Source organism: Rosa chinensis, chromosome 5, assembly GCF_002994745.2.
Source record: "Rosa chinensis cultivar Old Blush chromosome 5, RchiOBHm-V2, whole genome shotgun sequence".
Lineage (NCBI taxonomy): Eukaryota > Viridiplantae > Streptophyta > Magnoliopsida > Rosales > Rosaceae > Rosa > Rosa chinensis.
In genome coordinates this window covers 4,417,845-4,445,612 of record NC_037092.1, presented here as the reverse complement: position 1 = coordinate 4,445,612, position 27,768 = coordinate 4,417,845, and the positions used below count along the sequence as shown (strand labels likewise).

Genomic DNA, 27,768 nt, shown 5'->3' with positions numbered 1-27,768 from the left:
AAAGCCTCTCCCTGGAACTGCAAAGCTGAATGTTGATGGTGCTCGATGTTGTGCTAATGGTCGCATTGCTGCTGGTGGAGTCTTAAGATATTATAATGGGGATTGGATCTGCGGTTTTCAGGCCAACCTTGGTATTGGTCAAGTTTTAGATGTTGAGGCTTGGGGTTTGTTTTTGGCCTCAAAATGGCATCTAATTGTAGCATCTCTAAACTTGAGATTGAATCAGACTCCGCAATCTTAGTCAATTTAATTCTCCATGGGGATATTAAATCCCACCCTCTTGGTGCTATTAGGGCTGGGCGTCCGGACCCGAAAGACCGAGGACCCGACCCGAACCGAGTGAAAAAGCCCGAATCGGTTTGGTTTTAGAATTGAAATTTTCGGGTCGGGCTTTTTTGGTTTTAGAATTGAAATTTTCGGTTCGGTCTAAAGCCCGACCCGAATTGAAATTTTCGGTTCGGTCTCGGGTTCCATATTTTCAGAGCCTGAAAGCCCGAACCGACCCGAACACTGTAGTAGTTGCCACATGTCAGTCCATGATTGGGTGTTATAATAATAAGTTAAATATAAAAAAAAATATGAACAACCCGAAACTCCTAAAGGACCGAGGCCTTTACTCTTTAGTCCAGCCCTAGTACTATCCGTCTATCCACTCTCCAGTCTCGAGTACTCCACTACTCCCTCTCTTTGCCGTCGATACTCCTTCTGTCCCTCAGCCTCCCTCTCTTTGCCGTCGATACTCGATACTCAATCTCAGATTCTCAGCCCCAAATCTCAGTGACTCAGTCTCAGCCCCAAATCTCAGTCTCAACCTCTCTCTCCAGTCTCGATCTCCAGTCTCAACCTCTCTCTCCAGCCTCTCTCTCCAGTCTCGATCTCGATCTCGATCTCTAGTCTCAACCTCTCTCTCCAGTCTCGATTCTCCCTGAGCCTTGAATCCTTGATGGTCTGCACTCTGCGGCTTGAGGGGACAAATCTTAGCTTGAGGGGTGAGATTTCAAGACCTTTGCTTTTTCATTCTCATAGTATTTTTTTTTTCTCAAATAGATGGAAATAGTTTTGCTTCTTGCTTTAGATTTTCTGGATAAAAGTCTGAATTCAAATAGATGGAAATAGTTTTGGATTCATTTGTCAAGTTAAAGATGATCATCTGATGAATAGTTTGCTCTTTTGGGTTTTTTCCTTTTGGATTGTTGATTTGTTGATGATCCTTGCTTGGTTGATATGAAAATGAAGGAGAGAATTCTTTTCCACCCAGATCATGACAATTATCTGTTTCCTGGGTTTTGACTCTCAAAGAACATCAGTAATTATCATTATTTTTTTTTAAATAAATCTAGTCCAGTTTAATTGTTGCTTGATAGCTGTATGAGGATATTATTATTAATTAATGAGAAATCAGAGAATGAGAGTGATTGCTGCTACTTGATTGCTGGATAATCCAAAAATCTAATTAAGTAGCTTGATTGCTGCTACTTGAGCTGCCCAGTGAAACAGAGGATGAGAGTGATAGGAGGAGCAATAACAAGAAGAAAATGCTCATCTTGTTCAGCTGGAAACAGAGAGTGACAGATGAGGACTGAGAAAATTAGCCTTGTTTCAGAATAGCATAGAGCTTCTTTTTTTTATGAATGTTGTGTTGCTTTCTTTTCTTTTGCCATAGGTTGTTAAGCAGGGAGTGGGTTGCTTTTCAGTGAGATGGTGAGTTTGTGTTCTCAGATGAGTTATGGAAAACAGGAGTCAGATTTTATCGAGCATATTCTAAGAATCTAAAGGGACACTGATATCGAAAGGGTAGCAGTGTGTATAAATATATGTTAGGAACCCGAAGCTAATGTTCGAGACTTTTACCTATACAGAAATCAGAGAAAGGCCGGGGTTTAAATTTCACCAAGTATTATCTCTTAGGATTCTACATTCTACTTCATTTTTTTTAGAGTTACTGTTATAATTATTAGTTTTAAAGTTACTGTTATAAACTTATAATTACTTCCCCAGTATATACATCCCTTTTCATTCTGAGCCAATGGGATACAATGATTTACAGCAGCTTCATATAGTTTCTGCAATGAAACCAAATTTGCTATGTAATTAGAAAGAGTTAACTGTAATGCTATTTGTGCAGCTTCATATAGTTTCTGCAATTAACAATTCCTTGTTTACTATTTGTGCAGGCCATTGAATGTGGATTTAAAGTTGTCATAGTCATAGCATTTCATGGCTTCTCCTCAGAATTCATCCCACAGTTCCGATTCCAATTCATCCCAAAGTTCTGATTCCAATTCCAATTCAAAAGCCATTGCTCTTCCAACACCAACTGATGCTTCAAGGGTTCAGACGATTCCCAAAACATTCAAAGCCTCAAAGAGGAAGGCTGGTGTGAAGAGAAAACATGGTCAAGCTGCAGCTGCTGGACCGACCAATGCTGGAGATGATGAAAAAGAAGAAGCAAAAGAAGAAAAACCTGCTGGAAGATCTTGGGTGTGGTTGCACTTCAAGAAGATTGAGAAGCCTCAGTTCGAGATTAAGGATGGTAAGAAAGTTCAAACTTGTGTTAAACAGAGAGCTAAGTGCAATTACTGTGGAACTGATCTTGCATCTGATACTTATGGAAATGGAACTAGTTCACTTAGGAGACATATACTAGAAGTGTGCAAAAAATATCCGGGTAGGGTTGATTTAGAAAGTGGGCAGCAGGTATTAAGTACCGGTGGCACTAAGGAGTTGGTGATGGTGAAATGGAGTCAGGAAGCTTGCAGGGAAGCAGCCTGCAAGATGATAGTAATGGATGAATTGCCTTTCAGTTTCATCGAAAGGCCGGGGTTTAGATACTTTTGTAGTGTGGCTGTACCTAGGTGGGATGTGCCTTCTAGGAGGGTTATTGTGAAACTGTTTCTGTCCATGTATAAAGCAGCCAGATTAGAGCTGAAGAAAGAGTTAAGGAATCATTGCCTTTGCTTGACCACCGATACATGGACATCAGTGTAAAATATCAACTACATGGTGGTGACTGCCCATTTTATTGATGCTGGTTGGACATTGCACAAAAGAATACTAAATTTTAGGGTAATTCCTGATCATCAGGGCAATAGCATAGTGAAGTTGTTGGAGGCATTGTGACGACCTAAAATTTTTAAACATTTTCTAAAAAAATAATAAGTTTAATTTTATTGTGCTAAACTATTTGTTTAAATATTGTTTATATATATATACATATATATCTATATATATAGTATAGAGTTGAATTTTATTTATTTGGGTTTAAGTAATTAGAGTTTAGCCCAAAAGATTTGGCCCAAAACTCAAACCCAAGTAGCTTAACAGCTGATAGAATAAAACTCCACGACAAAACCAAATCAAACAACGCCTAAACTCAAAGCATTGTCCCGTCTCTTCATCGTCTTCCTCACATATTCTCCTCCATCTGATACACTAGCCACCGCCTTAGGAAAGTACAAAGGACATAGCCGCCGCCATAGGTAAGTAGGAGGTGTCAACAGCCTTGGAAATCAAGTTTCAGATTGGTGATTCCCCAAAGCTATGAAGCTAGAGCTGGAACCCTAGAATCAGGAGCTGGAACTCTAGAAATCTGGAGGTGGCAAGTCTAGTACCTATATGGGTAAGATTTCAATTAGAATATCTATCTTGCTTTCTACGTTTTCACCTCCTTTCCAGACACTATAAATAGGTTAAACCATCTATGCTTTCCATACAGTTCCTTGAGTTGCTAGATACATAGATAAACAAGGGAGAGAGAGAAAAAGAGGGTTTTGGTATCTTAGAAGTGGAGGAGTAAAAAGTCAGGTGTGATTCTTTTAATTTTTGATTTGATGAGTTCTTTGTGGTTCTGATGGTTAATGCAATTTGGAAATTGAGTTATGTTCATAGGTTATTATAAGACCTGGGGATTCATGATGATAGAAGAAGTTGCAATATAGATGAAGTTCAGTTAGGAATAGAGTTGTTGTTACTGGAACAACTAGAACTAATTATTTTCTCATCTTCTATTTGATTTCACTAGTTTTCTGGAAAATAGTTTATATCTTTTGTCTTTGAATTGATCCAAATTAGAATTTGAAATCACTTTGTATCTGGTTTGTTGTTTCCTTTAGTCATTAGAATTTTTTTGGAAGACATAGATTAATAGAATCTGATTTGAGAAGAGTCAAGAACCAAGTAGGAAACATAATCAGTTTTAAAGTTGAATTTAGAAAGCCTTCACTCATCCTTTAAAGTCTTGTTGTAAGTGTGGTTTCTTTTCTTTGACACTTTAGAATGTCTATTTTCAGTATTGAAAGTTTTACACAAATTGGAGTTGTAGAAAGTACATTAAAACTGAAGAGGTTAGCACACAGTAATAGTTTCTGCAGAAAAACGTGGGACTGTAGCTGAACTTTAAAAATTCATAACTAATTCTAGGAAAATTGTTTTCAGATGATTCGAATTCCGAAAGTTTCTTTAGGATGTCAGCTACAAATCGTTAGAAGACCTTGAAAGCAGATTTTAAACAGATTTGTACAGTTTTTAACATTAAGTTCACTGGGTCAGAAAACTGCAGTATTTCAGTTTGTCAAGTAAAAACCTGTTTTGGTCAAAATAACTCACTGCTAAGATTTTCATAGTATGTTAACTGAGTTTTGCTTTAATTCTTTGTGTGTGGAACTAATAAATTCTATTCTTGCAATAGGAACTTGTTTTCATCCGGATACTTAACGTGAAAATCAATCGAGGTAGGTAAAAAACTTGGGGAGCCTCTATGTTTGCATTGAATGGTTGTTTACATGATTGTATTGGATGGTTGTGTTCAGGATTATATGCATTTATGTCCTCTGTGTTTCTGTTTGTTGGTATGGCTGAATAATGAATACATTTACATATTCAAAGTATTTGTGCATCAATAAGACATGAAGTATAAGGGTGGTGATGGTAATGTAAATATGCTATTGGAATGAGTATGTTGGTTTATCTTTTGCGTAGTTGAGTCTATAACCTCAGCAGGTACCAGATCCCAGGTATGCCCACTTGTGAATGTGCACTTAGTATAGGATATTGAAAGGGTAATTCGGGATTGGTGAAAGGGGAATAGACAAGATGACTAGCAAAAGAGGGTTAGGGGGATTGATTTTGGGTGGGAGTTAGTTCACATTGTTGAATACTCTGAGTCACCTTCGTGGTAAAATACATGGTATGGGACATGTAGGTTCAGTTTATTTTACAATGTGGATTATCGGGAATAGATAATAGTTGCATCCATTCATTATTGCTATTCTAACTATGATTTTCAAAGAGGTTTATTTCTCCTACTGGGCAATGGTTGCTCACCCCTTTTTATCATTTTGCAGGTGACGAATAAATAAGTTTGAAGTTATTTTATTGCAAGGGTGTTTTTAATAATGTAATATACATGTGTGTTATTGTTAATCATGCTTGGATTCCTAAACAAGAACTTGGAATATAGTTGACCTTTTGTTGTAAATGTTGGTGTAAACCCCTCTTGTAATAAAGGTTGTGTTTCAATTTCGGAAACTTGTCTATTATCGTTCTTTTCCAATTATTCGTATTTCAATTTTGGAAATTTATTTCCATGATTGGAATATAAGTCGCATCTAAAAAAAAAAAAAAAAAAAATTTGGATGTGACAGGCATGTTTGCTTGATTGGGAAGTTGAGAGAGTGTTGACAATTTCAGTTGACAATGCAAGTGCAAATAAGGTTGCAATTGAGTACGTTAGGAAGAAGATGTTAGGCTGGGAGAAACAGCCTGTTCTTGGAGGCAAGTACCTGCATGTTATGTGCCTTGCACATATTCTGAACATCATTGTCAGATCAGGCCTAAAAATGATGGAGAAATCAATTGCTTCAATTAGGAATGCGATACGCTATGTTCGGAGCAGTGGACAAAGACTTGAAGCTTTTAAAAAGTGTGCAGAGAATGAGAAGGTTGAGTCCAAGAAAGTATGCATCCTTGATGTGCCAACAAGGTGGAACTCTACCTTTCTAATGCTAGAGACTGCTTTACAGCTGCGAAAAGCCTTTGATAGAATGGCTGATGAGGAGGACACCAAGTACACGCGGTACTTGGATGAGGAAGAAGACATCGACGGTGAAGTGGATGAGCTGCAAGTTGTTGGAGGGTCTGATTCAAGGAAGAAACATAAGACAAAAAGGGTGGGGCCACCGGTTAAAGAGGACTGGGAAAAGGCTGCAGTTTTTGTGAGGTTTTTAAAGGTCTTCTATGATGTGACAATGAGGATTAGTGCCTCAAATCACCCAACATCATGGAAAGCTTTTCATGATATAGTGGCCATCAAATCGGAGATCGATGAATTGTTTAATAAACCGTATGATTTCACTGGTTCAGAGACTGAAATGATCTTGTTCGATATGGCTGTGAAGATGAGAGGGAAGTTTGATAAGTATTTTGGAAGCTTGGAAGACTGCAATCAGCTTTTATTCATTGCCTTGGTGTTAAACCCAAGGTTCAAGATCAGAAACTTTGAAAGTATATGCAATAAGTGGCTGAAAATGAAGTCCGATGACATTAAGAAGAAGTCTGCTGAGGTTAAAGAGCTTCTAGTGGCCCTTTGTGATCTGTACAGCTCCTCATTGATGTCTTCAAAGGCTGGAAATGGAAAAGCTAGGAGTGGAGAGAGCTCAATTAGCCAAGGCAGCAAATCCAGCTCCAAAAGGACAGTTGAGCCTACTGGAAAAATAGCGGACATGGAACAAGATTGGGAGAAAGAATTGGAAAACTCCGACGAAGCTGTTATTGCACATGAAGTGGATAGATACTTATTGGACCCGATTGAGAAGCCTGCAATTCCTCATAAGTGGGATATATTGGAGTGGTGGAAGTTGAATGGTGCCAAGTATCCTAATCTTGCTGCCCTTGCCAAGGATGTTTTGGCAATACAAGTGAGCACAGTGGCAAGTGAGTCTTGCTTTAGCACAGGCAGAAGGGTCATTGATCCCCTTAGGAGTTCTCTAACTCCCAAAACGGTGGAAGCATTGATATGCTACCAAAATTGGATCAGATCCGAAAGCATCCACAACATTCAATATGTTCCTAGTATCAAGGACATTGAATTTTATGAAAGTGTGGAGGATGGTATGATTTTTATTTTTGGAATGGCAGCGTTGTTAATTTATTTCAAGTTTATAATGCAATGTAGTAATGTCTAGTTGTCTACCAAAATTGGGACAGTTTTTGTTTAAACTTTGTACTTTTGTTGTTTTGCAGAACATGCAAGGGAGGAAGGTGCTAGTACAATTGATCAGCCTGAAATGCCATCTACGTCTAAATCATCTAAAGCTTCAAAGAATTCAAGGGTTGGTAATGCAGGCAAAAGTAAAGCAGCAAAATAAGGTACTGCCCCAGTTATTCTTTAAAACTGTGCATTTCTACATGTTGGTTGAGCCTACTGCCTTAAGTTAGTTAATGTTATGCAATCTGCCCCAGGTTTTGTTTAAAACTGTGCGTTTATGCAATCTGCCACCGGATTCAGCTTCTTCACTGCAAGTAAGTGGCTTTATGGCTCTGGCATTTTGGGTTGTTTAAATTGCTTTTTTGTTCTTGTCTGAAATTAGTTTAATGGAAGCTCAAGTTAGAGAAAGTAGTAAAGAGCTTAAATTTATAGTTTATTTTGGTGTTTGAGGCTTTGAGCTTTATGTTTGTGCTGAGAAAGTAGTAAAGAGCTTAATGTATAATCTGCCTAATGTTCTGCATTTATGTTGGTTAGTGATGATATTGGATTCATGGATTGTTCTTCTTTATGGGGTTATGATTGGATATTTGGATTGTTCTTCTTTGGGTTCACTTCTTGGCCATGTTTGGGACTTTTTGTTAACTTTGAATTTGTAAATTGATCAGCTTTGAAATGTGAATGCAGAGCTGCAAGTTGGAGTTGTCATGGAGTTCTAGACCTGTTGAGCATGGGAGTCGGCCGAGCAGCAATTTGTGCAAAATGGGAGGATTGTGTTCATGTTTCTGTTGCAGTTGTAGACTTGTAGTACCATTCAAACTTTGAATTTCAAATGATTGAATAATTTGGATTGTTTTCTGTTGGACAATGGACAATGGACAATGTATTTGTGAGTTTGTGTTGTAAACTATATAAATTTGTAATAATGCATGATTACTATTATGTTAATGAGATAATTGGATATGCATTCTAGTCTTCCAGGTACCAAAATGAGTGGCAAATGACAAGGTGCAGAATTGTATTTGGAAAACAGGGAAAATTGGCAAACATCCTTCAATTGGAAATTGGGCCCGAAAAAGCCCGAAAAACCCGAAAGCCCGAACCGGCCCGAACCGGGTCAGTTTCTGTCGGTTTTCATTTCTAAAAAAGCCCGAACCGGCACGAACAGATATTCTCGGTCTCGGTCTCGGTCTTACTGATTTTCGGGCCCGGCCCGACCCGAGCCCAGCCCTAGGTGCTATCATTAAAAGCTGCAGGCACATGCTTTCTCTGTTTAATTCTGTGAACCTTATGCATATTTTCAGAGAATGCAACGGCACTGCGGATGCTCTTGCAAAATCGGGCCTTGATCATGACCATGGTGTTGTCGTATTTGACTCCCCTCCTCCCCATGTTGCTTATGCATTTCTTGATGATCTCAGTGAAGTCTCCAGATCCAGGTCTTGTGTTAGACCCAGTGTTACCTGGATCGCGGGTCGTTGCGGAACGGGTACGCGGTACGCCAGTCTCTATGAAACGATGTACGCTAATATATATTAACTAAAATTTTTAATTAAAAATAAATTACATATGATAAATATAATTATAAAAAAAAATGAATAGATACCACACTATAAATAAAAATCAGGATTCCTATGCATATTTCTAATTGCTTATTTGGAAACATAACTTTTTTACATAAATATCCCTTATACATATACTATGAAAACTACATAAATTTAAAAGGGTAAACAAGTAAAATTAAATATTAGAAGTTATAAGGAATTAGTTAAAAATCTTTTAGATATTATCATTTTTTTCTTATCAGAATAGTCATTATCTTCTTCAGAAAAAAGGAGAAGAAGATGAACAACCCAACCAATTTGTTGCAGAAGTCTAGCAATGGACGAAGACACGAAGTCTAGAAACAAGCGCATCAGAGCTAATGCAGAAGATGGGACCGCTGAGTAAATATGGGATCGCTGGAGTCACCGATCTGGTTCGCGATCGTACCACGTTTCGGATCGAGCAATCGGGTTCGCGGGTCGCAGACAAACAGAGCGATCCCGGCATCTCTGGTTAGACCTGTAACTTAGCTTTTCTTTTTGTCTTGCTGTTTTTGGGTCTTTTTAAGACCTCCTTTTGTAACCAAAAAAAAAAAAAAACAAACTGAAAATGGGAAATAAACAAAGATATACCTTGATAGCCTTTCTACAGCGTTGGACTAGTAATACAAATCTCAAAATTGGGATTTTTGTGGACTTGTGTTGGGCCCTTTAAGGGAAGAGTTGTAGATTTGGGCATAATAAGGAAAGGCCCAAGTACATCTAAGTGGTACGTGGGGGCACCTATATATACATGTTGTGGAACCCTAAAATCCCAATAGATGTGGTCAAGAATGACAATGTGGTCAAAAATTTTCTCTCTCTCAGAGGCCCGTGCGGTGGCGGATCCCTCCTTTCAGGCAAAGGTGCAACTCGCTGTGAAAGCCGCAGCTTGTGCATCTTTTGCCTACTTCTTTTGTGGGACGGCCCCGTTGATCGTACGCATCGTCAAAACGGAAAGGGAGATCACCAAGTAAGAATTTCTTCTTTATCATTCATTCATTCTAGATCTAAATCTCTTTCCTTTAGAATTTCTGATAATTATTATTAGTTTTTTTTTCTTTCAATTTTATCGTTTCTTACTGCTGAATTGATCTATTTTTGTGTAATCACAAGCAATCTTTAGTTTTCTCTCTTCAGAGGTGGCCTGTTGTTGTTGTTGTTGTTGTCCTGTATTCATATATTTTGGCTGTTGATGACATTGAAATTGGGTTACTGTTTTACTTAGCTTCCATCAAAATTAATACTGAACAAAAAAGTTTTAAGAGAAAATAGGAATGATTAAAGGAAGGACAACCCTAGGACCAATCGATCTTCAATCCGAGTAGGTTGCTAAGGCTCATATAAGAATCCATTTACTATGTTGAAAAGTTAATCATGTCAGTTGATAAATGAGACACCTTGAGTCTTGGAAACAGTACAATGATGAATGAGAGACACCTTATGCGATGTAACTCTTGCTCTCAATCCTTAGCAACTGTATCAATTCTGTTGATTTTTAAACTGTTGCTCTCTCTCTCTCCCTCCCTTCCCCTTTCTTACCAATGTTTCTGGTTTTATTGCAGGTCCGGGCCAGCCTTTTATTTGAAATTGAGTGAAGGGGTGGAAACTGAGTGAAGAGAAACAGACAGTGGCCTTAAGCATTCAAGTGAATTTTATTTTGCTGCTTATATAAACTTTAATTTAAGGGTGCCCTGTAATATGCGAGTAGTTGTAATTATTCGCATTTGTATGTAACCGTATGTCTTTAATGGTGTTATTTTGAGACTCAAAAGTATCACTATTTATATACTACTGAATGTTTAAGCATTAGTCCCATATGGAGGTCTTGCACCTATTTCTTTGCAAAATGTTTTGTGTGAATGGAAGTTCCTTCAAGTCTCACCAGATCAAAAAAACATCACTATTCATGTCACAAAAGAAAGAAAAAAGAGAGGTGAACTGGAAAAGCAAATAAAATGAGGAGTACAAGAAAAGAAAATTCTCATTAAATCAAGTATGGTTAATGTTGCAAACCAATCTGTAACTGAATCAATAGAGGGTTGTTCAATCTGCTTGGTAGCAGTGCTGTTGTTCAACTAGCAATCAAGGTAGAAAAGAGAACAGCAGGAGCACCACACTGCCAATATTATCATTTTTCATCTTATAGTGCAGAGGTATTTCTTCCTAGTGGGAATGTGTTGCTCTGGTACACAGAGAAGAGGTCTCTATACACTTTTTAAGGGTATCTCCCTCCTGATCCTACCTTATCCTTTTATCTATTACTTTGATCTCTTCATTCTCTTGCTAAAATACTATTGCTTTCACATGCCGTTGTGCTTGATCGGGGACTTGAACCTGACGGTTGTATCTGACATTCAAATATATTTGGAAAAGATTATCAATCAGGGCTTAGACAGAGGTTAATATCAGAGATATAAGGTTTGGAATGGTTTTCCCATTGTCTTGGGTTTTGGATATTCTGTCGAGAATTTGTTCGAGAGTGTCTTACTTGTGTCTGTGATTTAGTCCAATCGGCTTGCACTGGGATGTCAAAATATTGAAATTAGCATAAGATCTAGAATACTTTATTCTAGTTTTATTAGAGTTTAAGAAAAATCTTGACAACTGATGTCTCTTGTCATGTCTTTTCTTTAATATTGGGTTTTCCCAATTGAGATGATGATTATGCTACCAATTGCTTCTGACGTTTATGTATTGCTGAGATTATCAAAGGCAACTTATTGTTACTCTTCTGCCAATCTCTTCCATGACTTCACAAAAGTATTTTATCAATTTTCAAAAAGGAATCTTCTTCTATCATTGATATGGTAATATGGAAGCAACTCTGAATTGAGGCGTTTTTTACCTCATGCTCGATTTCATTGTATTCAAATTCTTCAGAATTTAGGAGTTGAACTCCTTTCTTTTTTCCAAAGATGCTTAGCATCTTCATTTCTCTTTTTTCTGGGTTTTCATACTGGATACTAGTCTGGCTAGTAGATGGTTCCAGAAAAATCATGTTAGGAACACGATTTGTGTCTGTTTTTTCTAATGGTTTGAATCCATTAGTCTTCTTTTTTACTGTAGGCACTTTCTTGTCCTTCAGTATAGAATCCAGCGTTTTTTGCTGTTCTTTGATTTTTCTACTAACACTCGTTAGTTTTTCTTCTTCCGTTTTTGGAAGATCTTTGATATAATCCAGTTTGTTTTCCAATCTTTCTAATTGGTGGATTATAGCAGGTAATTTTTCTAGATGAGTTTGACATCTAGATACTTCTAGTAACATCTTCTGATATTTCTCATCAGAAGATTTCAGTAGAGAATTTATTTTCTCTAATAACAATTCTGACATTGTCCCCATTAAGGAGGGGTTTTCCTTGAGCTATTTTACAAGCTCTGATACCAGTGGAGTGCGGATCTAACCAATGCTCAAATAATCAAGAGGTTTTTGTTCCTCTTCAAGAACATATAAGAGATTATCAATCTCTTGTTCTATTTTATAGATTCTGGTCTGAAGTCTATAAATGATATCCCAATAGTTGGGTGATTCCCTATCAAGACTATCTCTATAGGCTTTTAGTTTTCTCAATTTTTCTCTTTCTTTATGCAACTCTTTGCTAGTATTTTTACAGATGGCAACTAGTTCAAGTCTGTCAACTATCGAAATTATGAATAGTAAATTGTACTGTTTACATTTGAATCAGAGAATGACTTTTAGTTTTCTCAATTTTTCTCTTTCTTTATGCAACTCTTTGCTAGTATTTTTACAGATGGCAACTAGTTCAAGTCTGTCAACTATCGAAATTATGAATAGTAAATTGTACTGTTTACATTTGAATCAGAGAATGACTGTTAGCTCTGCATATATATTCAAATAACAATTCTGATGGGCCCACCACGTTTCTAAAACTTTTATTAAACAATAGAATAGACAGCAAACCAAATGAAAGAGACAACAGCATAAGCAGACTCTGACTCTGACCACAGAGAAAATTGCTGGAACGAGAAATAAAGGGTACTAATGGTAGGGATTGTGAAAAGATGGGTAGGTAGGAAAGAAAATGAGAAAAGGTTGTGCAAGGGGGAACAAAACTAATACACTGGGGTGTATGCGAAGTTTTTTCTCGGATTTGGGGTGTATGAGCATTAACCCATTAAAATTGTCTCAATGCTCTCTACCTCCTCCAGTCATACGCCAAGTCACTTAATATTGGTAGACTAGAGCTCAGGAATTTTGTGAGGCAAAGATTAAAGCAGTATCAGTCTTGCCTGAGGAGCTTGAAGACAAAAGTAGCCATCCCTTCCTAGAGTCATCTTCGGCATTACTTAAGATCGTTATACTAGAGCTCAAGAATTTTGTGAGGACAGTCTTGCCTGAGGAGCTTGAAGACAAGAGAAGTTGTCCCAGCAGTATTCACCTTCAGGCACTGCGCAAATTCTCCTGATTTTGATGGTCTGATGTGGGAGATTGGAGTTTGTGTCTTCATTACCGTGTAACTAATTCTCATATATGTATGTACATTGCAATGTAGATCCTTTAATTATATATATATATATATATATATATATATATATACGAAAATGTTCTGAAGAGGACGTCTGTTGTGAAATTTTAATTAAAACTCACAAGCGCACGAATCGTCGTTAGTATAGTGTGCAAGTACGAGGTCGTTCCAACTGAGGATTGATAATTAATTTAAATCCTAACCTAATTAATCAAAACACAAAAACATATAAGCAATCAAACTAAAGAAGATATGGTTTTGGATTTTTCAATAAAGAAATAATATGAAATTTAAAGAAAGAAAGAAAGAAACAAAATAATGATAAAACTTAGGGTTTCATAATCAACCACTAACAATCCTATTCATGTTTCAATGCAATTAACAGATTCTTTTGTTTCTCTAGATGATAATTCCCGTATCTAAGTCCTTCTCAGGTACTCTAGACCATAGTTTTCCTTAAGTGTATGATGCTCTCCCTCTCGGGTAAAGTTCTTATATCCTAACTATGTAGTTTATCCTTCTCAGGTATAAATTTAACATGCAAAACTCATTACGCTTTAGAAAACAAGGGAATCAAGCAAACCATTAGTCTTTCTCAAGTAATAATGTAATTTACCACACTTAATCACAAGAAGCTAATCAAATTATATTGCATCTCTGCTTCAAATTTGTTTTCCAATTACTATATGCAAAGCCCTAAGGTGATCAATCAAAAAACTTAAACATAAAGCATCAATTTAAATAGTGATTAAGCATTCATCATAAAGAAACTATAAATCCATCAATAAAACATCAAAGTACATAAACAATCATGATAGGGCATCATTCTAACCCTAAAAAAAGGTTTAGCAAAAGATAACTAAATAAAACATAGGAAAAACATAAAAAGAATGGAAGGGGAAAAGAAAGGGAAGATGGATGAGTCGTCTCTGCTCCTTAGGCATCTACATTGTGCTCCCGAGACTCCCCTTATCATGTAAATTCGTGCTCCCTTATATAGGGAAGATTTCTGCTCATCTTTGGCTTCAAGTTTCCTTGTAAGACTTGGATTTGGATTCCTTTCTTCATTTGGAATGGGAAAACCTTGAAATATCACTTGTAGAATTAGAAATATATGTATTCTTGAATCCTCATCTGAATTAACTTCCTTGAAACATTAGGATTGACGATCTTGTGCCGCGAAACTTGAGTTCTCCACGAATGGTTGTAAATTCCCGAGCAGATTTCCTGTCCGACCTATCTTCACTCAAATAATCATAACTTTCTCCAAAATTATCGAAATCGAGATCCGTAAAATTCTACAAAAAGTAGACATCCGTATCTTTCCAATGATATAAAGTTCATTGTCTGATTCGATCTAAATAACTCCCAGTAATTAGGTGAAGTTGGGTGTTCTGCACAGGCAGATTCCCAGTCTCAGATTGCACATTGTCTTTCAATCCAACTTAGCTCATTTTGGCTTCTTTTCTTCTCTTTATGAGGCAAACCTACAAAAACACTATAACAACATAAATGACTCGAAATAAGGTGGACTAAGCATAAATACTAAGATTAAGAGGTAAAGAAATATAGAAAAATATGAGCACATCAACGTCCGCAACCCAGAAAAAGTGCGGACGTCGCTCTTCCGGCCACAATCAAGCGTCTGCGGCGCGGAGCGGCGCGGCTTGCTAGAGGGACGCCGCGGGTTTGCGGAGCCTGTCTACGGTCTGGTGGAGTCGCCGGCGAGCGTTCTGCATGGATGCACATAACCTGCAACTGCAGGTGAGGTGGCTGCCCAGAAACCGGCAACCCCGACCTCCTCCGACCTCGATCGCTACCCAGAAGAGGTCTGGGACACCTTCGGCCTCCCTCCAACCAGCCCTGTGCCGCCTCTGCCGCCTGGAACCTCCTGATGCGTTGACGTCCACACTTTAGCAAAAGTGCGGACGTCCGCTTCAGATCCTTGCTCTATATATATATATATAAATTAAAAAATAAATATTCCTTCAAAACTCTGCGTTTCTGGGACATGAGTTTCCTGTTGGCATTTAGCCAACTGCATTGCCTTTAGGTAGGACTACATACGGATTGGGTTGGATCGGTTTTGACTCTAAACCGTCTCTATACTAAAGTGAGCGGTTTATGCATTTTGGACAACCGGTCATTAAAAAAAATAATCTTAACCCACTCCAATCCAATCCAATTAAAGATGGTTTGGTTTGGTCGGTTAGACGGTTTTAACCTATATTATTTTATGAAAAAAAATTTCTTATAAAATTCAATCTAAATAATAAAAATTATATTTAAAAAGCATAATCTAAATTTTAAATACAATAATCAAATCCAAAACCAATATTTAAAAACCAAAATCTGGAATAGATTCAAAGTGATTGAATTATTTGATGGTTTAGCTATAAATACTAGCTTAATATGGTAGTATTAAAGGTTAGAGAATGAGAAATTGAGATATGTAATGCGAGAGGATCAAGTTAATCGTAGCGATTATAATCATTATATATTAGACTTTTAGGCCTTTGGGCATTGGATTAGATGTGGAAGTATATCATTTGAGAATAAAGTTATAATTGGATATTTAGAACTTACTTAGAACAACTAGACAAATGAATATATATAAACATATATAAACATATATATATATATTTAAAACTTTTTCTTATTATATTTCAAACATACCGGTCGGTTCGGGTTCCGCTGTTTAAGCAAAAGAGAAACCAAACCAACCTATTTATAAATGGTTTGGTTCGGTATTGAACCAGTTTTCAATTTTTAAAATTAAAAAACCTTAACCAAACCATATTTAACGGTTGGTTTTGACTGGTTTGTACCGTGTTTTGCACACCCTACCTTTAGGATGCAATTAGCTTCACAGAGGAGAAAGCAATACTTGGGATACTCTATAATGGAACAAATTAATTAAAATTAAACAACACTGGCATTAATTAGGAAAGTGAGTGTTTGAATCCAAGTCGCATTAATTTAACTTGCCATAAATTTTCAGTGAAATTAAGCTTTCAGTATAGCTGAAGACGCAGCAGTGTATATCTCTTCCTCTCCAAAAATCAAGACTGAAAATGCTTGGCCGAAAATCAGGACATGAAAAGAAGGCATCTGAGATGAGTGAAGGACTGAAGGGTACATGGACATTAACCTGATAATTTTGGCAATCTAAAGGCACTCATCGATTTGAATCCTTATAGATAGAGAGAATCAATCTTGCATCCCTTAAAAAAATTGATTTGAGATAGTGTCCATATTCCACTCTCTGTGTGCTGTACTTACTAATTAGTGTAGCCACCCTATTGTTAGAACTTAGAAGGCAAAGAAATTGGAGAGAATTTTAGAAGTAGAAGTCCTCGGATCCCATTTGTCAAACCTTATATCATTTCCAGGTCAAACGGACACTTCTTTTCCCCACAATAAACTTACTCCAAATTAGTGACACACTATTGCGAAGTCATTCATTCATCCAATTTTTTTTTTTTTTGCTAGAGCATCCAATTTGTTCCCGGTAGATATTTTGCTTTGATTAACCCGCTGACAAGAGAGTGGGGCAAAAAAATTAAGGAGGGTGAAATTTGCACACCTAAATTTACAAACTACACACTCTTTTATTTATTTAATAATATTTCATCTCTCATCTTTTAGACTTTCTAAAATACCCTCAAAAAGTCAGAGTTTTCTTTTTTTCTTTTTTGGGTCCGCTCTCTCTCTCTGGTAATCAATTGCTTCACACATTGCAGTGATGACCTTGGAACTCGTCGAAAGCCTATCCTTGCCTTTGCTGCGATTATGTGAAACAACAGCTATACAACCAACTATTGCTCCAACCACAAGGATGATTGAAATTCCACCGACAATTGCCTTTCCCTTCTTTTCCATAGTTTAATTTCTTCTCTCTATTGATTTTGAAGAATGTCTAAAGAAAAAGAAGCTGTAGAGCATGGATCTCTCTCTCTCTCTCACACACACACCATAAATCGAGTCCACCTATCATCAAATTAAGAATATACCCAAGTCTTGAAACTCTCTCTGGAATGAAAAGTTCACATCTTTAAGGTGAAACCATGGAGGGAGTAGTAGTGAAAGAAGAAATTATAGCTTGCACAGTTGGTTCATCGGCTTCATCTTCTTTAAGCTTGTCACCGCGGCCGATGGTGTTATACTTGACTTGGTATCAGAGCAGAGATCCGAAAGGACTTTTTCTCCGTAATTCTTTGTTCAAGACCAGACTGATCTTCGTCTCTTCCGAGACCGATCTTCGCCTGCAATCATTCATCACTGCCTTCCGAGACCAATCATCGATCACTTTTTGTTGTCCAGTTGGCTTCGTCTTCATCCCAAGACCGTTGCTGATCCTCTCATTAATCCGGTCCGGCATCGTCTATCAATCAACACCGGCGTCAGCTTCTCAATCAATCAATCCGGACCTGCAGATCATCTCTCACCAGACCCAACAATTTACTTTGGGCACCCAAAGTAAAGCTTTGATCTCCAGATCGTTTCCATCCGGATTTGCTCTCCCACGAGCTTCTGCCATAACCCGAGCATCAAACCCATTCTTTGTGATCAGGTCTCCACGAGCCCAGCCCAGATCACCGTCGGCCCCGAGCTTCTGCATCAGACCTGTGAGCAAGGCCACTTCCTGGACGTCACCTCTCATCAGACCCGTTCTTGGTGATCAGGTCTCCATGGTGCATCAGACCCGTTCTTGGTGATCACGAGCCCAGCCCAGATCACCGTCGACCCCGAGTTTCTGCATCAGACCTGATCGAGCTCCTGCATTAGACCTGTGAGCAAGGCTTCATCATCAGGCCGAGCTCCTGCATCAGCTCCTTGAGCCACCGGCGCCACATCAGCTCCCGAGCTTCTGCATCAGAACCCGAGCTCCTGCATCAGTTCCTTCTCCTGATCGCCTCCATCTCTGCTCCAGATCGTGTTCCTTCTCCAACTCGAAAGCAGATCAGATCGGCGTTCTCCTCTTACCGGCGCCGCCCTTGAAGAACCCACTGATCTCCTTCGTTTCAGACTCGACCCCAGACTCGGCCTTAAGACTCGGCCTTCAGTTTCCCGTGGACCAGAGCTCAACTTTGTGGAGTTTGTTCTAAGGTTCAGTTTTTTTTTTTTAACCCGTGCAAAACCAAAAATATATATATATATATATATATATATTATTGCATGATCTGTTCCGCTGCATACTCTGTGATTGTGTGATATTCCTTCTATATTATTGCAATGGGTGGTGATGAAAAAGAAGGTCAGAGTTCTAAAATCAATGAGGTCCAGAAAGTTGAAGTTTCTGTCCGAAGTTCAGACGGTGGTTCTTTTGGGAGTATGAAACTCAATGGTACCAATTTTCGAACGTGGAAGAAGATTATGTCCATCTATCTTCGTGGCATACACAAGATGAGGCATGTGACTGAAACAACCAAAGCTCCTAGTGATGAGGATGTGGATGCCTATACTAAGTGGGAGGATGATGATGGATCTGTGATGGCAATCTTATTCAAAGCCATGACTGATGATGTGCTACAATTGGTGGAAGGGTGTGAGACTGCTGAAGCAATATGGAAGACATTGGAGGATCTATATACAAATGAGTCTGATTTTATACAGGTTCATGAATTAATGTGCATAGCTGCAAGTATGCAACAAGATAGGCAATCAATAGCTGTGTATTTCACCAAGCTGAAGAATGTGTGGGCTGAAATTGATCAGAAGCGTCCTTGCAAGATCAAGAATCAGGAAGATCTTGTGTGGTACCAGAAGGAGAAGGAACTTGAAAGAGTTCATGTATTCTTAAGAGGGCTTGATGATAAGCATAGCAATGCTAAAGGAGAATTGCTCAGAATGACAGACCCTCCTAGTCTAAACAAAGCTTTTACATACATCCGCAAGGATGAGTCTCAGCAGGACAGTATCAAACATGCACAGGTTGAAGTGTCTAGCCTAGCCATTCAAGCAAAATCACCAGCACCATTTATCCAACAACAAAGATCAGTCCCACTTTATCAGCAAGGACCTCCACCCGGCTTTCCCAATCGCCCTCGTCCGCAATGTTCTTATTGCAATGATGTTGGGCATGTCTTGTTGGAAATTGAACCCGCACCTTAAGCCTAAAAAACAAGGTTATCAGCCTAAGGCGAAAGCAGCTGCTGTTCAATTGGTCCAAGAACCAGATTTCTATGGGGTGGCTGGACAGGATCATCATACAGCAGGTGGGGCTACTCCTACAGCATCTATAGCTGGTCGTGGTAAGATTGGTATGGCTTTAAAAGTTTCTAACTTTGTTGGTTCTGATACATGGATTATTGATTCTGGTGCCTCCGATCATATGACTTATGATAAATCGTATTTTACTGAATTGTCCTCCCCTTCAGTGTCCTATGTCACCAATGCCAATGGTGAAGCTTTTCCTGTGTTAGGGTCAGCGTCAGTGCGTATTACTCCCACTTTGAAACTTCATAATGTGTTATATGTGCCTGACTTATCTCATCACTTGATATCTGTCCCACAGTTGAATACTGAGTCTAAATGCTCCGTAACCTTTTATCCTATGTATGTGATTTTTCAGGATCTTCTGACCAGGGAGTTAATCGGTCGGGGGTATTTGAGGGGCAGGTTGTTCCATCTGGATCAGACATACGCAGGGGAGAAACCAGGAGCACAGTCCCGCACCGCTTTGATTTCGAATTCTGATAAGCTAAGTGAAATTTGGTTGTGGCATCGCCGTTTAGGGCATCCATCTTTTAGTCTTATGAGAAAAACCATGCCTACTCTGTTTATTGGTGTGGATGAGTCTGCTTTACATTGTGAAACTTGTGTCTTGGCCAAGAGTCATCGTGCTACTTATTCTTCTAGTGTTTCTAATAAAAGTGTTATTCCTTTTGAGTTGATTCATTCTGATGTTTGGGGACCTTCTAGAGAACCCACTGTGTCCGGTATGAGATATTTTGTGTTATTTATTGATGATTGTACGAGATTGTCATGGGTTGCTCTTCTTAAAACCAAAGATGAAGTCTTTCCAGCTTTTCAAACTTTTCGTACTCTAGTTCAAACACAATACCATAGCACCATTAAAATCCTTCGTTCTGATAATGTGGGGGGGGGGGGGGGGGGGAATATGTTAATCGTGTTTTCCAAGAGTTTTTTGAAACCCATGGGATTGTTCACCAAACCACATGTCCACAAACACCAGAACAAAATGGAGTGTCTGAAAGGAAAAATCGTCATTTACTGGATATGGCTCGTGCCCTTCTCTTTAGTGCTCATATGCCTAAGTATCTTTGGGGTGATGCTATAAACGCTTCCTCCCACCTTATCAATCGTCTTCCATCTAGTGTCATTCAGGGGAGAATTCCATTTGAGGTTCTTGCATCTCATGTCTCCTTACCTTCATTTCATAATCTTCCAGCTCGTGTCTTTGGTTGTGTTGCGTTTGTCCATATTCCTAAAAACCAGCGGTCTAAGTTGGATGCCCGAGCGCTTAAGTGTGTGTTTGTGTGCTACGGAGGTTATTAGAAAGGGTACAAGTGCCATCATCCACCAACCAGAAAATACTATGTCACTATGGATGTTACTTTCTTTGAGGACATGAGTTATTTTTCCCCCTCAGATACACCTCTTCAGGGGGAGAATTCATATTTTGAAGAGCTGTATCATGGAGAGGGGGAGGAATCAGGAAGCAGAGAAGAAGTCGCACAAGCAGGAGATTTTTTGAAGGATCCAGTTGAGACCATCATCTCATCACCTCCAGAAGCAGAAGCTCCTGCCATCACTTCTACCCCTGACCCACAACTCCCTGGTACTGAAGATCACCCATTTGAGGTATGTCCATCCACGGGTACTAGCAATAGTGAGTCTAATGTTGAGCAATATGTGTTACCAAATAGGACCACTCGAGGACAATCAGCCAAAAAATATGAACCTACTTTTACTGCCAAATCAAAATACCCAGTAGCCAATTATATGTCCACTAGGAGGTTATCTAAGTCATATGAATCAATTGTGAATCAAATATCTGCTGTATCAGTACCTAACAGAGTGCAGGATGCATTGGGGGATCCAAAGTGGAAGAAGGCAATGGAGGAAGAGATGGAGGCATTGCAGAAGAACAATACTTGGCAACTTGTGCCGTCACCACAAGGCAAGAAGGCTGTAGGTTGTCGTTGGGTGTTTACTGGGAAACATGATACAGATGGATCAATGAATCGGTATAAAGCCCGCCTTGTAGCAAAAGGGTTTACTCAGACGTATTGTATTGACTACGATGAAACGTTTGCTCCTGTTGCCAAGATGAATACTATTCGGGTTTTGCTCTAGTTTGCTACTAGTTTAAACTGGCCACTAAGACAGTTTGATGTCAAGAATGCATTTCTTCATGGAGAGTTAGCCGAGGAAGTGTACATGAGCCTTCCACCTGGGTATGTAGTTGCTTCTCCTGGAGATTTTGTATGCAAATTGAGAAAGTCTCTGTATGGTCTCAAACAATCGCATCGTGCTTGGTTTGGGAGATTTTCACAATTCATGCGGAAAGTTGGTTACAAACAGAGTAACTCAGATCATACCTTGTTCCTCAAGCATCAACAAGGGAAGGTAACAGCTCTAATTATTTATGTGGATGATATGGTAATCACCGGCAATAATATTGTTGAGATGGATAGACTGCAGAGACAGCTAGCCTCTGAGTTTGAGATGAAGGACTTGGGCGCACTTAAGTACTTCTTAGGAATTGAGGTAGCTAGGGGGAGAGAATGGATCTACCTGTGCCAGAGAAAGTACGTTCTTGATTTGCTAACAGAAACAGGTTTGTTGGATTGTAGACCTATTGATACTCCTATTGAGCAGAATCATTGTTTAGCTGAGTATCCAGATCAGGTACCTACTGATCGAGCTTGCTATCAGAGGATAGTTGGGCGCTTGATTTATTTAGCTCATACTAGACCAGATGTGGCATATGCAGTGAGTGTGGTGAGTCAGTTCATGCATAACCCAAGTGAGAGTCACATGGATGCTGTTATGAGAATTTTAAAGTACCTAAAGTCAGCTCCAGGAAGGGGAATATTGTTTTCTAAACACAACAACATCCTTGAAGTTTGTGGCTTTACAGATGCAGATTGGGCTGGAAATATTACAGACAGGAGGTCAACATCAGGTTACTTTACCTTTGTGGGAGGTAATTTGGTTACGTGGAAGAGTAAGAAACAAAAAGTTGTGGCAAGATCTAGTGCTAAGGCTGAGTATAGAGGTATGGCCCAAGGAGTGTGTGAACTGCTGTGGCTAGGAAATCTGTTACGTGATCTAGGTTTCAAACTCAAAAGTGCTATGCAGTTGTATTGTGACAACAAGGCAGCCATTGACATATCACAGAACCCAGTACAACATGATCGTACTAAGCATGTGGAGGTTGATCGTCACTTTATAAAGGAAAAGCCAGATGCCAAAATTATTAGCTTTCCTTTTGTTCCAACTGAAGAGCAACTTGCAGATATACTTACCAAAGGAGTTTCCAGGAAGGCGTTTTATGACTCACTAAGCAAATTGGGCATGGTTGATGCGTGAGCGCCAACTTGAGGGGGAGTGTCAGCGTGAGTTGTTATGAACATGCTAGGAATCACAGAACATGGAAGATCATCATGGCATGCCAACATTGAAACGTGCAGATCTAGATCGGAATGATTATGGTAGACATCATTAGTGTAGCACATGAAAGCAGTACGAGTAAGGGTTTTATATAGCTGTAAAAGTTCTGTAAACATTCTATACAAACGTATGCAAATCAGATGAATATACCATCAGACAATTAAGTCTCTCAATCGTGTTATACTTGACTGAAGAGACCCATTTGCAGAGCATTGGAAGAAATCCAACAGCCATTAAAAACGTTCTTGCTCAAGTATTACTCATTCTTCAATTTAATTCATGCATTTTCACTATCAACTCAATTCAAAATCCCAAATGCCAAATGCTATGAACCAAATTTGATGATGCAGGACCATTTATTGGGCGCTGCACTCGGAAGCATACTCACCGGAATCTGACGAAGCATACTCAGGACCGGAGATCCAATTTTGGCGTGGAAATCGAGGATCGGAGATATGCAATTCTTCAGATCCCGGGGAATGCTCCAACCGACGGAGATTGAGGTGGACTCGAGTTATGGTGTGTGTGTGTGAGAGAGAGAGGGTGTGCTTTTGAGGTTATTTTAGGAAGTCTAAAAAGATGGGAGATGAAATATTATTAAAAAAATAAAAGGGTGTGCAGTCTGTAAATTTGGGTGTGCAAATTTCACCCCCTAAAATTAAATGTCAAAAAGTTTTGGCTAGCAAAGCTTTATTGAACATCTCCATCTCTCTTAAACCCAAAGCACAATTTCTCCCGTATGCACCAATGCATCCTTTTTTTTTTTTTAATTTTTTTTTAATCTCCACCCGTTCCTCACCAAAACCTGGTAATTTTGGCAATCTAAGGACACTCATGGTATGAGTGGGTGCTGCGTGAGCCACTGCTTTCACTAAAATCATCTTCCCTACTGCTTTTGAGAGAAATTTGCTATGCCAATTCTCCATGTGGCGATCCAATCTTCTGCTTTATTCCTCCCTCTCATAGTTGCCTCTCATTTGGTACAATTTAATTTAAGTAGATTTATTATGCATGAAACTAAAGGAAAAGAGAAGAAGAAGAAGAAGAAGAAGGATGAGGATGAGCTATTGACAAAAAAAAAAAAAAAAAGTTTCACTCCTAAAATACCTTTCTTGGGAATAGCTCCCTGTAAAATTAGGCCGTAACTTCTATTTGAGTCTGCCTAGGAACTAAAAGGGCCCAACCCAAGACCGTATGTCCGAGTCTATATAAAGGCATAGCTACAGCTAAACGAACCCTAAAATCAGAAAAAAGTCCCGCAATCTAGAAAAATTCCCAATTCTCTCTGCGAATCATGGCATGGTCCAAGGGGTTCTTTGCTCTCTGTGGCTCCGTTGTGGCAGTCGGGCTTTTAGGCAACGCTGTAATCTGCACAGCTATCAGTCGAAACGCGCTAAAAAGATGGATCGCTATGAACGAGCGAGTTCTCATGGGAAGAGGTCGGTTGGAGAAAGATTGATGAGATCAGATCTCAGATCTCTTTTATTTCCTTGTGATTTTTCTTTTCTTTTTTTCAGAATCCTTTTTTGAGTCTTTCATCGTTTTGCAATCTTCTTTGATTCTTCTTTTGGTCCGATTAATTTTGTGTTAAAAAGTCCAAGTCTCAATTACATATTCATTTGTTAATCAACTGTTGCTGTTCTCATCTTTTATCTATTCAACCTGTGTCTATTTCCACATTGAGGATTCTTATGTGACATTGACTTCTTTGTCTTTATTTGGTTTTTGATTGATTTGCAGGTGTGGATATCGCTAAGTTTCGCAAATGAACCCGACTACTTCTGGCTTGATGTAATTATAACTACATAAATGTTGTGAGGATATCTCATGGCTTAGTTCCGTTTTGTACCTTAATTTTATGGGAATGCCGTGTAAGACAGTAAACTTGTCTGGATAAGTATCAAAATCTATCTGATATTTGGTTTAATAGGGTGTTTTTTATCTTATATGTTCAGGGGGTTACCAGAATTCAATTTTCAATCCCAAACATACAAGTTTGTGCTACTGTTGAGATTAGGGATGACAAAAATCCCCAGCGGAGCGGAGCTCCATTGGATACCCGCCCCTAATGGGGGGAGAATTCGGGGACAAATGGGGAATGGGGATGGGGATCCCCAATCCCCGCTATATAAGATTGGGGATGGGGTGGGGATGGTATTATGATCTCCATCTCCAAACCCGCCCCAATAATATATACATATATTTAACTTATATATATATTTTAATTTATTTTTTATAATATAAATGTAATAACCCGAAAATTAGTGTCAACTATAGAACACTATATTATTAACTATATTTGAAAAATCTTTGTTATTGAGCTCAAGACTCTCATCTATGTTATTTTTGTGATGCATGTCATTTTAGTACTAATTATTGTAATTTTTTTTTTTTACTAAAGTTCTTTACTTATTAATTGGGTAAATGTGCATATAGATGTGTATGTGTACATACATATATATATATATATATGCATATATATATATATATATATATTTAGCAAGTGGATTTATGCTTTCTTTCTTTTATTACTTTTTTTAATTTTATCTTACCTTTTAATCATTTAACCTAAATAGTAATTAGTCACTCACCTTATAATAATTTGTCACTTACTTATTTTATGCTTAATTCTAGCCTATTTAAGCATATGATCTGATCATACTTCTTACAAGCTTGAAGATCAAATGCAAAATTGATCAAACACTCCCTTAGTTGTAGAGAAAACTCAAGATTCCCACACAAATCCTTTTTCTCTTTAGAAGCTCCCTTTGTTTTTCTTAAAGATGTCCAAGCTTGAATTCAAGACCAAAATCTTCACCTCACCCCTGATTTTCTTAAGTAAGTACATGATTACATTCCTATATTCTTTTGTCTTTAAGATTTATCAAACTACATAATCAATGATAAGATGGAAAAGGATCTGCTTTGCTGCAAACCAGTATTTTCGTATATAACAAAATCTGTTTTGTCAAAACTAATTACAGTATTAAATTCCTCATCAAAAGTTCTTCAAGTTAGGCTTTTGAATCACTAAAAAAAGGTTAAGAAATGAAGAAGTTATGGCTAATCAAAGTTTTCAACTTTTAAACTCGCTGGAAATCTCATACAGCCATCACAACTTCAAAAATTCATATCTCCCTCATTTCTTAACCATTTTCTACAAACTTTATATCAATTTGAAGCTTAGGACCTCTACTTGTGATCTGGAAAGTTTGAGAATTAATGGTAATTTTATACTATACGTAAAGACTTAGATATCAAAGGACAGTATTAAAAATATCGGTTTCTGCACTGTTATGGTTCTTCACCATTTCTGGACTATATCACTCTGATTTGGACTACATGACTTATTCCATTGGATTCCTTGTGAGAAACCCTTTGAATTGGTATACTCATTTGACTAATTCGGACTTGTGATGGACAACATAACACATCTTGAAGTTTGATGACTCTAATTGGAGAAATATGAACATGGTTGATGAACTTCAATGGATTTGGACATAAGGACTGAAATACTAACTATAATATAATTTTGTTTAATTGTTTATAGTTACTTATTTAATGTTTGTGCTTTATTATTATCTATTTTACTTGATTTCAATTATGTATAAGCTTCTTTTTAATTATGTTGTTTGCTAGTGAATTTACTTATTTGTGATATACAATTATGTTATACATGTTTTCATATGAGATTATTCCTAAGTATATGTATCTATATGTGTGTGTACATATACATATTACGATCTATAATTTATAAAGATTGTATGTTGTGAATTTGATTATGTCTGAAAAATATAATTATGAAGCCGGGTGATTACAACAACCCCGTGCTTAAGTGAATTACTGGTAAATGTGCTTCGTGGTTGTTAAGCTGTGGGCCCTAGTCCCTTCAGATAGTGCACTATTATACTCTTAGGAAGGGTACTTACTTTGAGTATACATGCCTTGGTAGTGTCCTTGGTATGCTGCGGCTTACCCGTGCTTTGGTATTATGGACCCTAGCACGTAGATTTATGATTTGATACCAGTCAACCTGGTTTTCCCGTGTTTTGGTATTATGGACCCTAACACGTGGATTTATGATCTGATACCAGTTAATCTGAAAATTCACTGAAAAGACTTATGTTATTTTGATCAAATATCTATCTATGATATATTTTGAATATGTGAAGGTGTTAGTGAAATTGATCAAATATCTATCCATGATATATTTTGAATATGTGAAGGTGTTAGTGAAAAGAAAATCAAGCATGTGTTGCTTTAATGTTATTTCACATATTAATGATGCAATATTTGTTGGTTTGATAAGAAGATGCGACTATGTGATTTATTACCAAACCATTCACACGAATGAATATATTTGTATATATGTGTGTGTGTATTGTGTGTATATATATACATATTTAAGAATTCGTATGAACTTAAATGGTTCTTGGTACATTTTAACTTGGTTGTTCAGTTTTGATTTCTTATAAGACACATTAATATAAGAATGTAAGTTGTGTACTTACTGGGCTTGTGTTGCTCATGATGCTACACCTTCTTGTTTTCAGGTATTGAGTAGATGCTTGGGGAAACAGGATGAACCTACTAGATAAAATAATGTTTTTCTACTACTATTTCTAGTGAATACCTGTACTGATTTGAATTTTGCTTAACTTTGATTGTGTAAATATATTACCGATATTTGTTTTCTAATAAAAGTACTATTCAAACATGTATAAAATTTCTTTTACTTCCTGTTGATTTATTCAAGAAGAAAATTGTATTTGTTTTGACTCACGTCACAAATTCACGAGCCATATTTCAGTACAATATTGGCCTTGGATTTGGGGGCGTGACAATAAATCACAAA

The 27,768-nt window shown here is 37.9% G+C and overlaps 1 protein-coding gene and 2 long non-coding RNA genes across 6 annotated transcripts; all 3 read left to right on the top strand.

The window, feature by feature from the left end:
• The first annotated feature begins 3,378 nt into the window (after positions 1–3,378).
• Positions 3,379–8,006, top strand: LOC112202958 (putative AC transposase). 4 transcript variants are annotated; one of them, XM_040507298.1, is made up of 7 exons: positions 3,379–3,619; positions 3,716–3,804; positions 4,688–4,730; positions 5,343–7,107; positions 7,240–7,365; positions 7,459–7,518; positions 7,889–8,006. In XM_040507298.1, exons 4-5 carry the CDS (start codon positions 5,739–5,741, stop codon positions 7,362–7,364), a joined length of 1,494 nt encoding a protein of 497 aa, XP_040363232.1. In that variant the 5' UTR covers positions 3,379–3,619; positions 3,716–3,804; positions 4,688–4,730; positions 5,343–5,738; the 3' UTR covers position 7,365; positions 7,459–7,518; positions 7,889–8,006. The 4 variants fall into 4 exon arrangements, with proteins under 4 accessions (XP_040363232.1, XP_040363233.1, XP_040363234.1 ...); XM_040507299.1 differs by lacking the exon at positions 3,716–3,804; XM_040507300.1 differs by lacking the exon at positions 4,688–4,730.
• A 1,555-nt stretch (positions 8,007–9,561) lies between these two features.
• LOC112166289 lies at positions 9,562–10,602 on the top strand. Its single transcript, XR_002923182.2, has 2 exons — positions 9,562–9,757; positions 10,350–10,602. It is a non-coding gene; the product is annotated as an uncharacterized LOC112166289 (long non-coding RNA).
• A 13,540-nt stretch (positions 10,603–24,142) lies between these two features.
• Positions 24,143–24,840, top strand: LOC112166290. The gene is made up of 2 exons (XR_002923183.2): positions 24,143–24,352; positions 24,654–24,840. It is a non-coding gene; the product is annotated as an uncharacterized LOC112166290 (long non-coding RNA).
• The last annotated feature ends 2,928 nt before the right edge of the window (positions 24,841–27,768 follow it).

What these genes read in the sequence shown, in the direction of transcription:
- LOC112202958 (XM_040507301.1), top strand. Translation starts at nt 5,739, where the DNA reads ATGTTAGGCTGGGAGAAACAGCCTGTTCTTGGAGGCAAGTACCTGCAT. An exon ending in TTATGAAAGTGTGGAGGATG is followed by an intron (nt 7,108 to 7,239) that starts GTATGATTTTTA and finishes GTTGTTTTGCAG; the next exon opens with AACATGCAAGGGAGGAAGGT.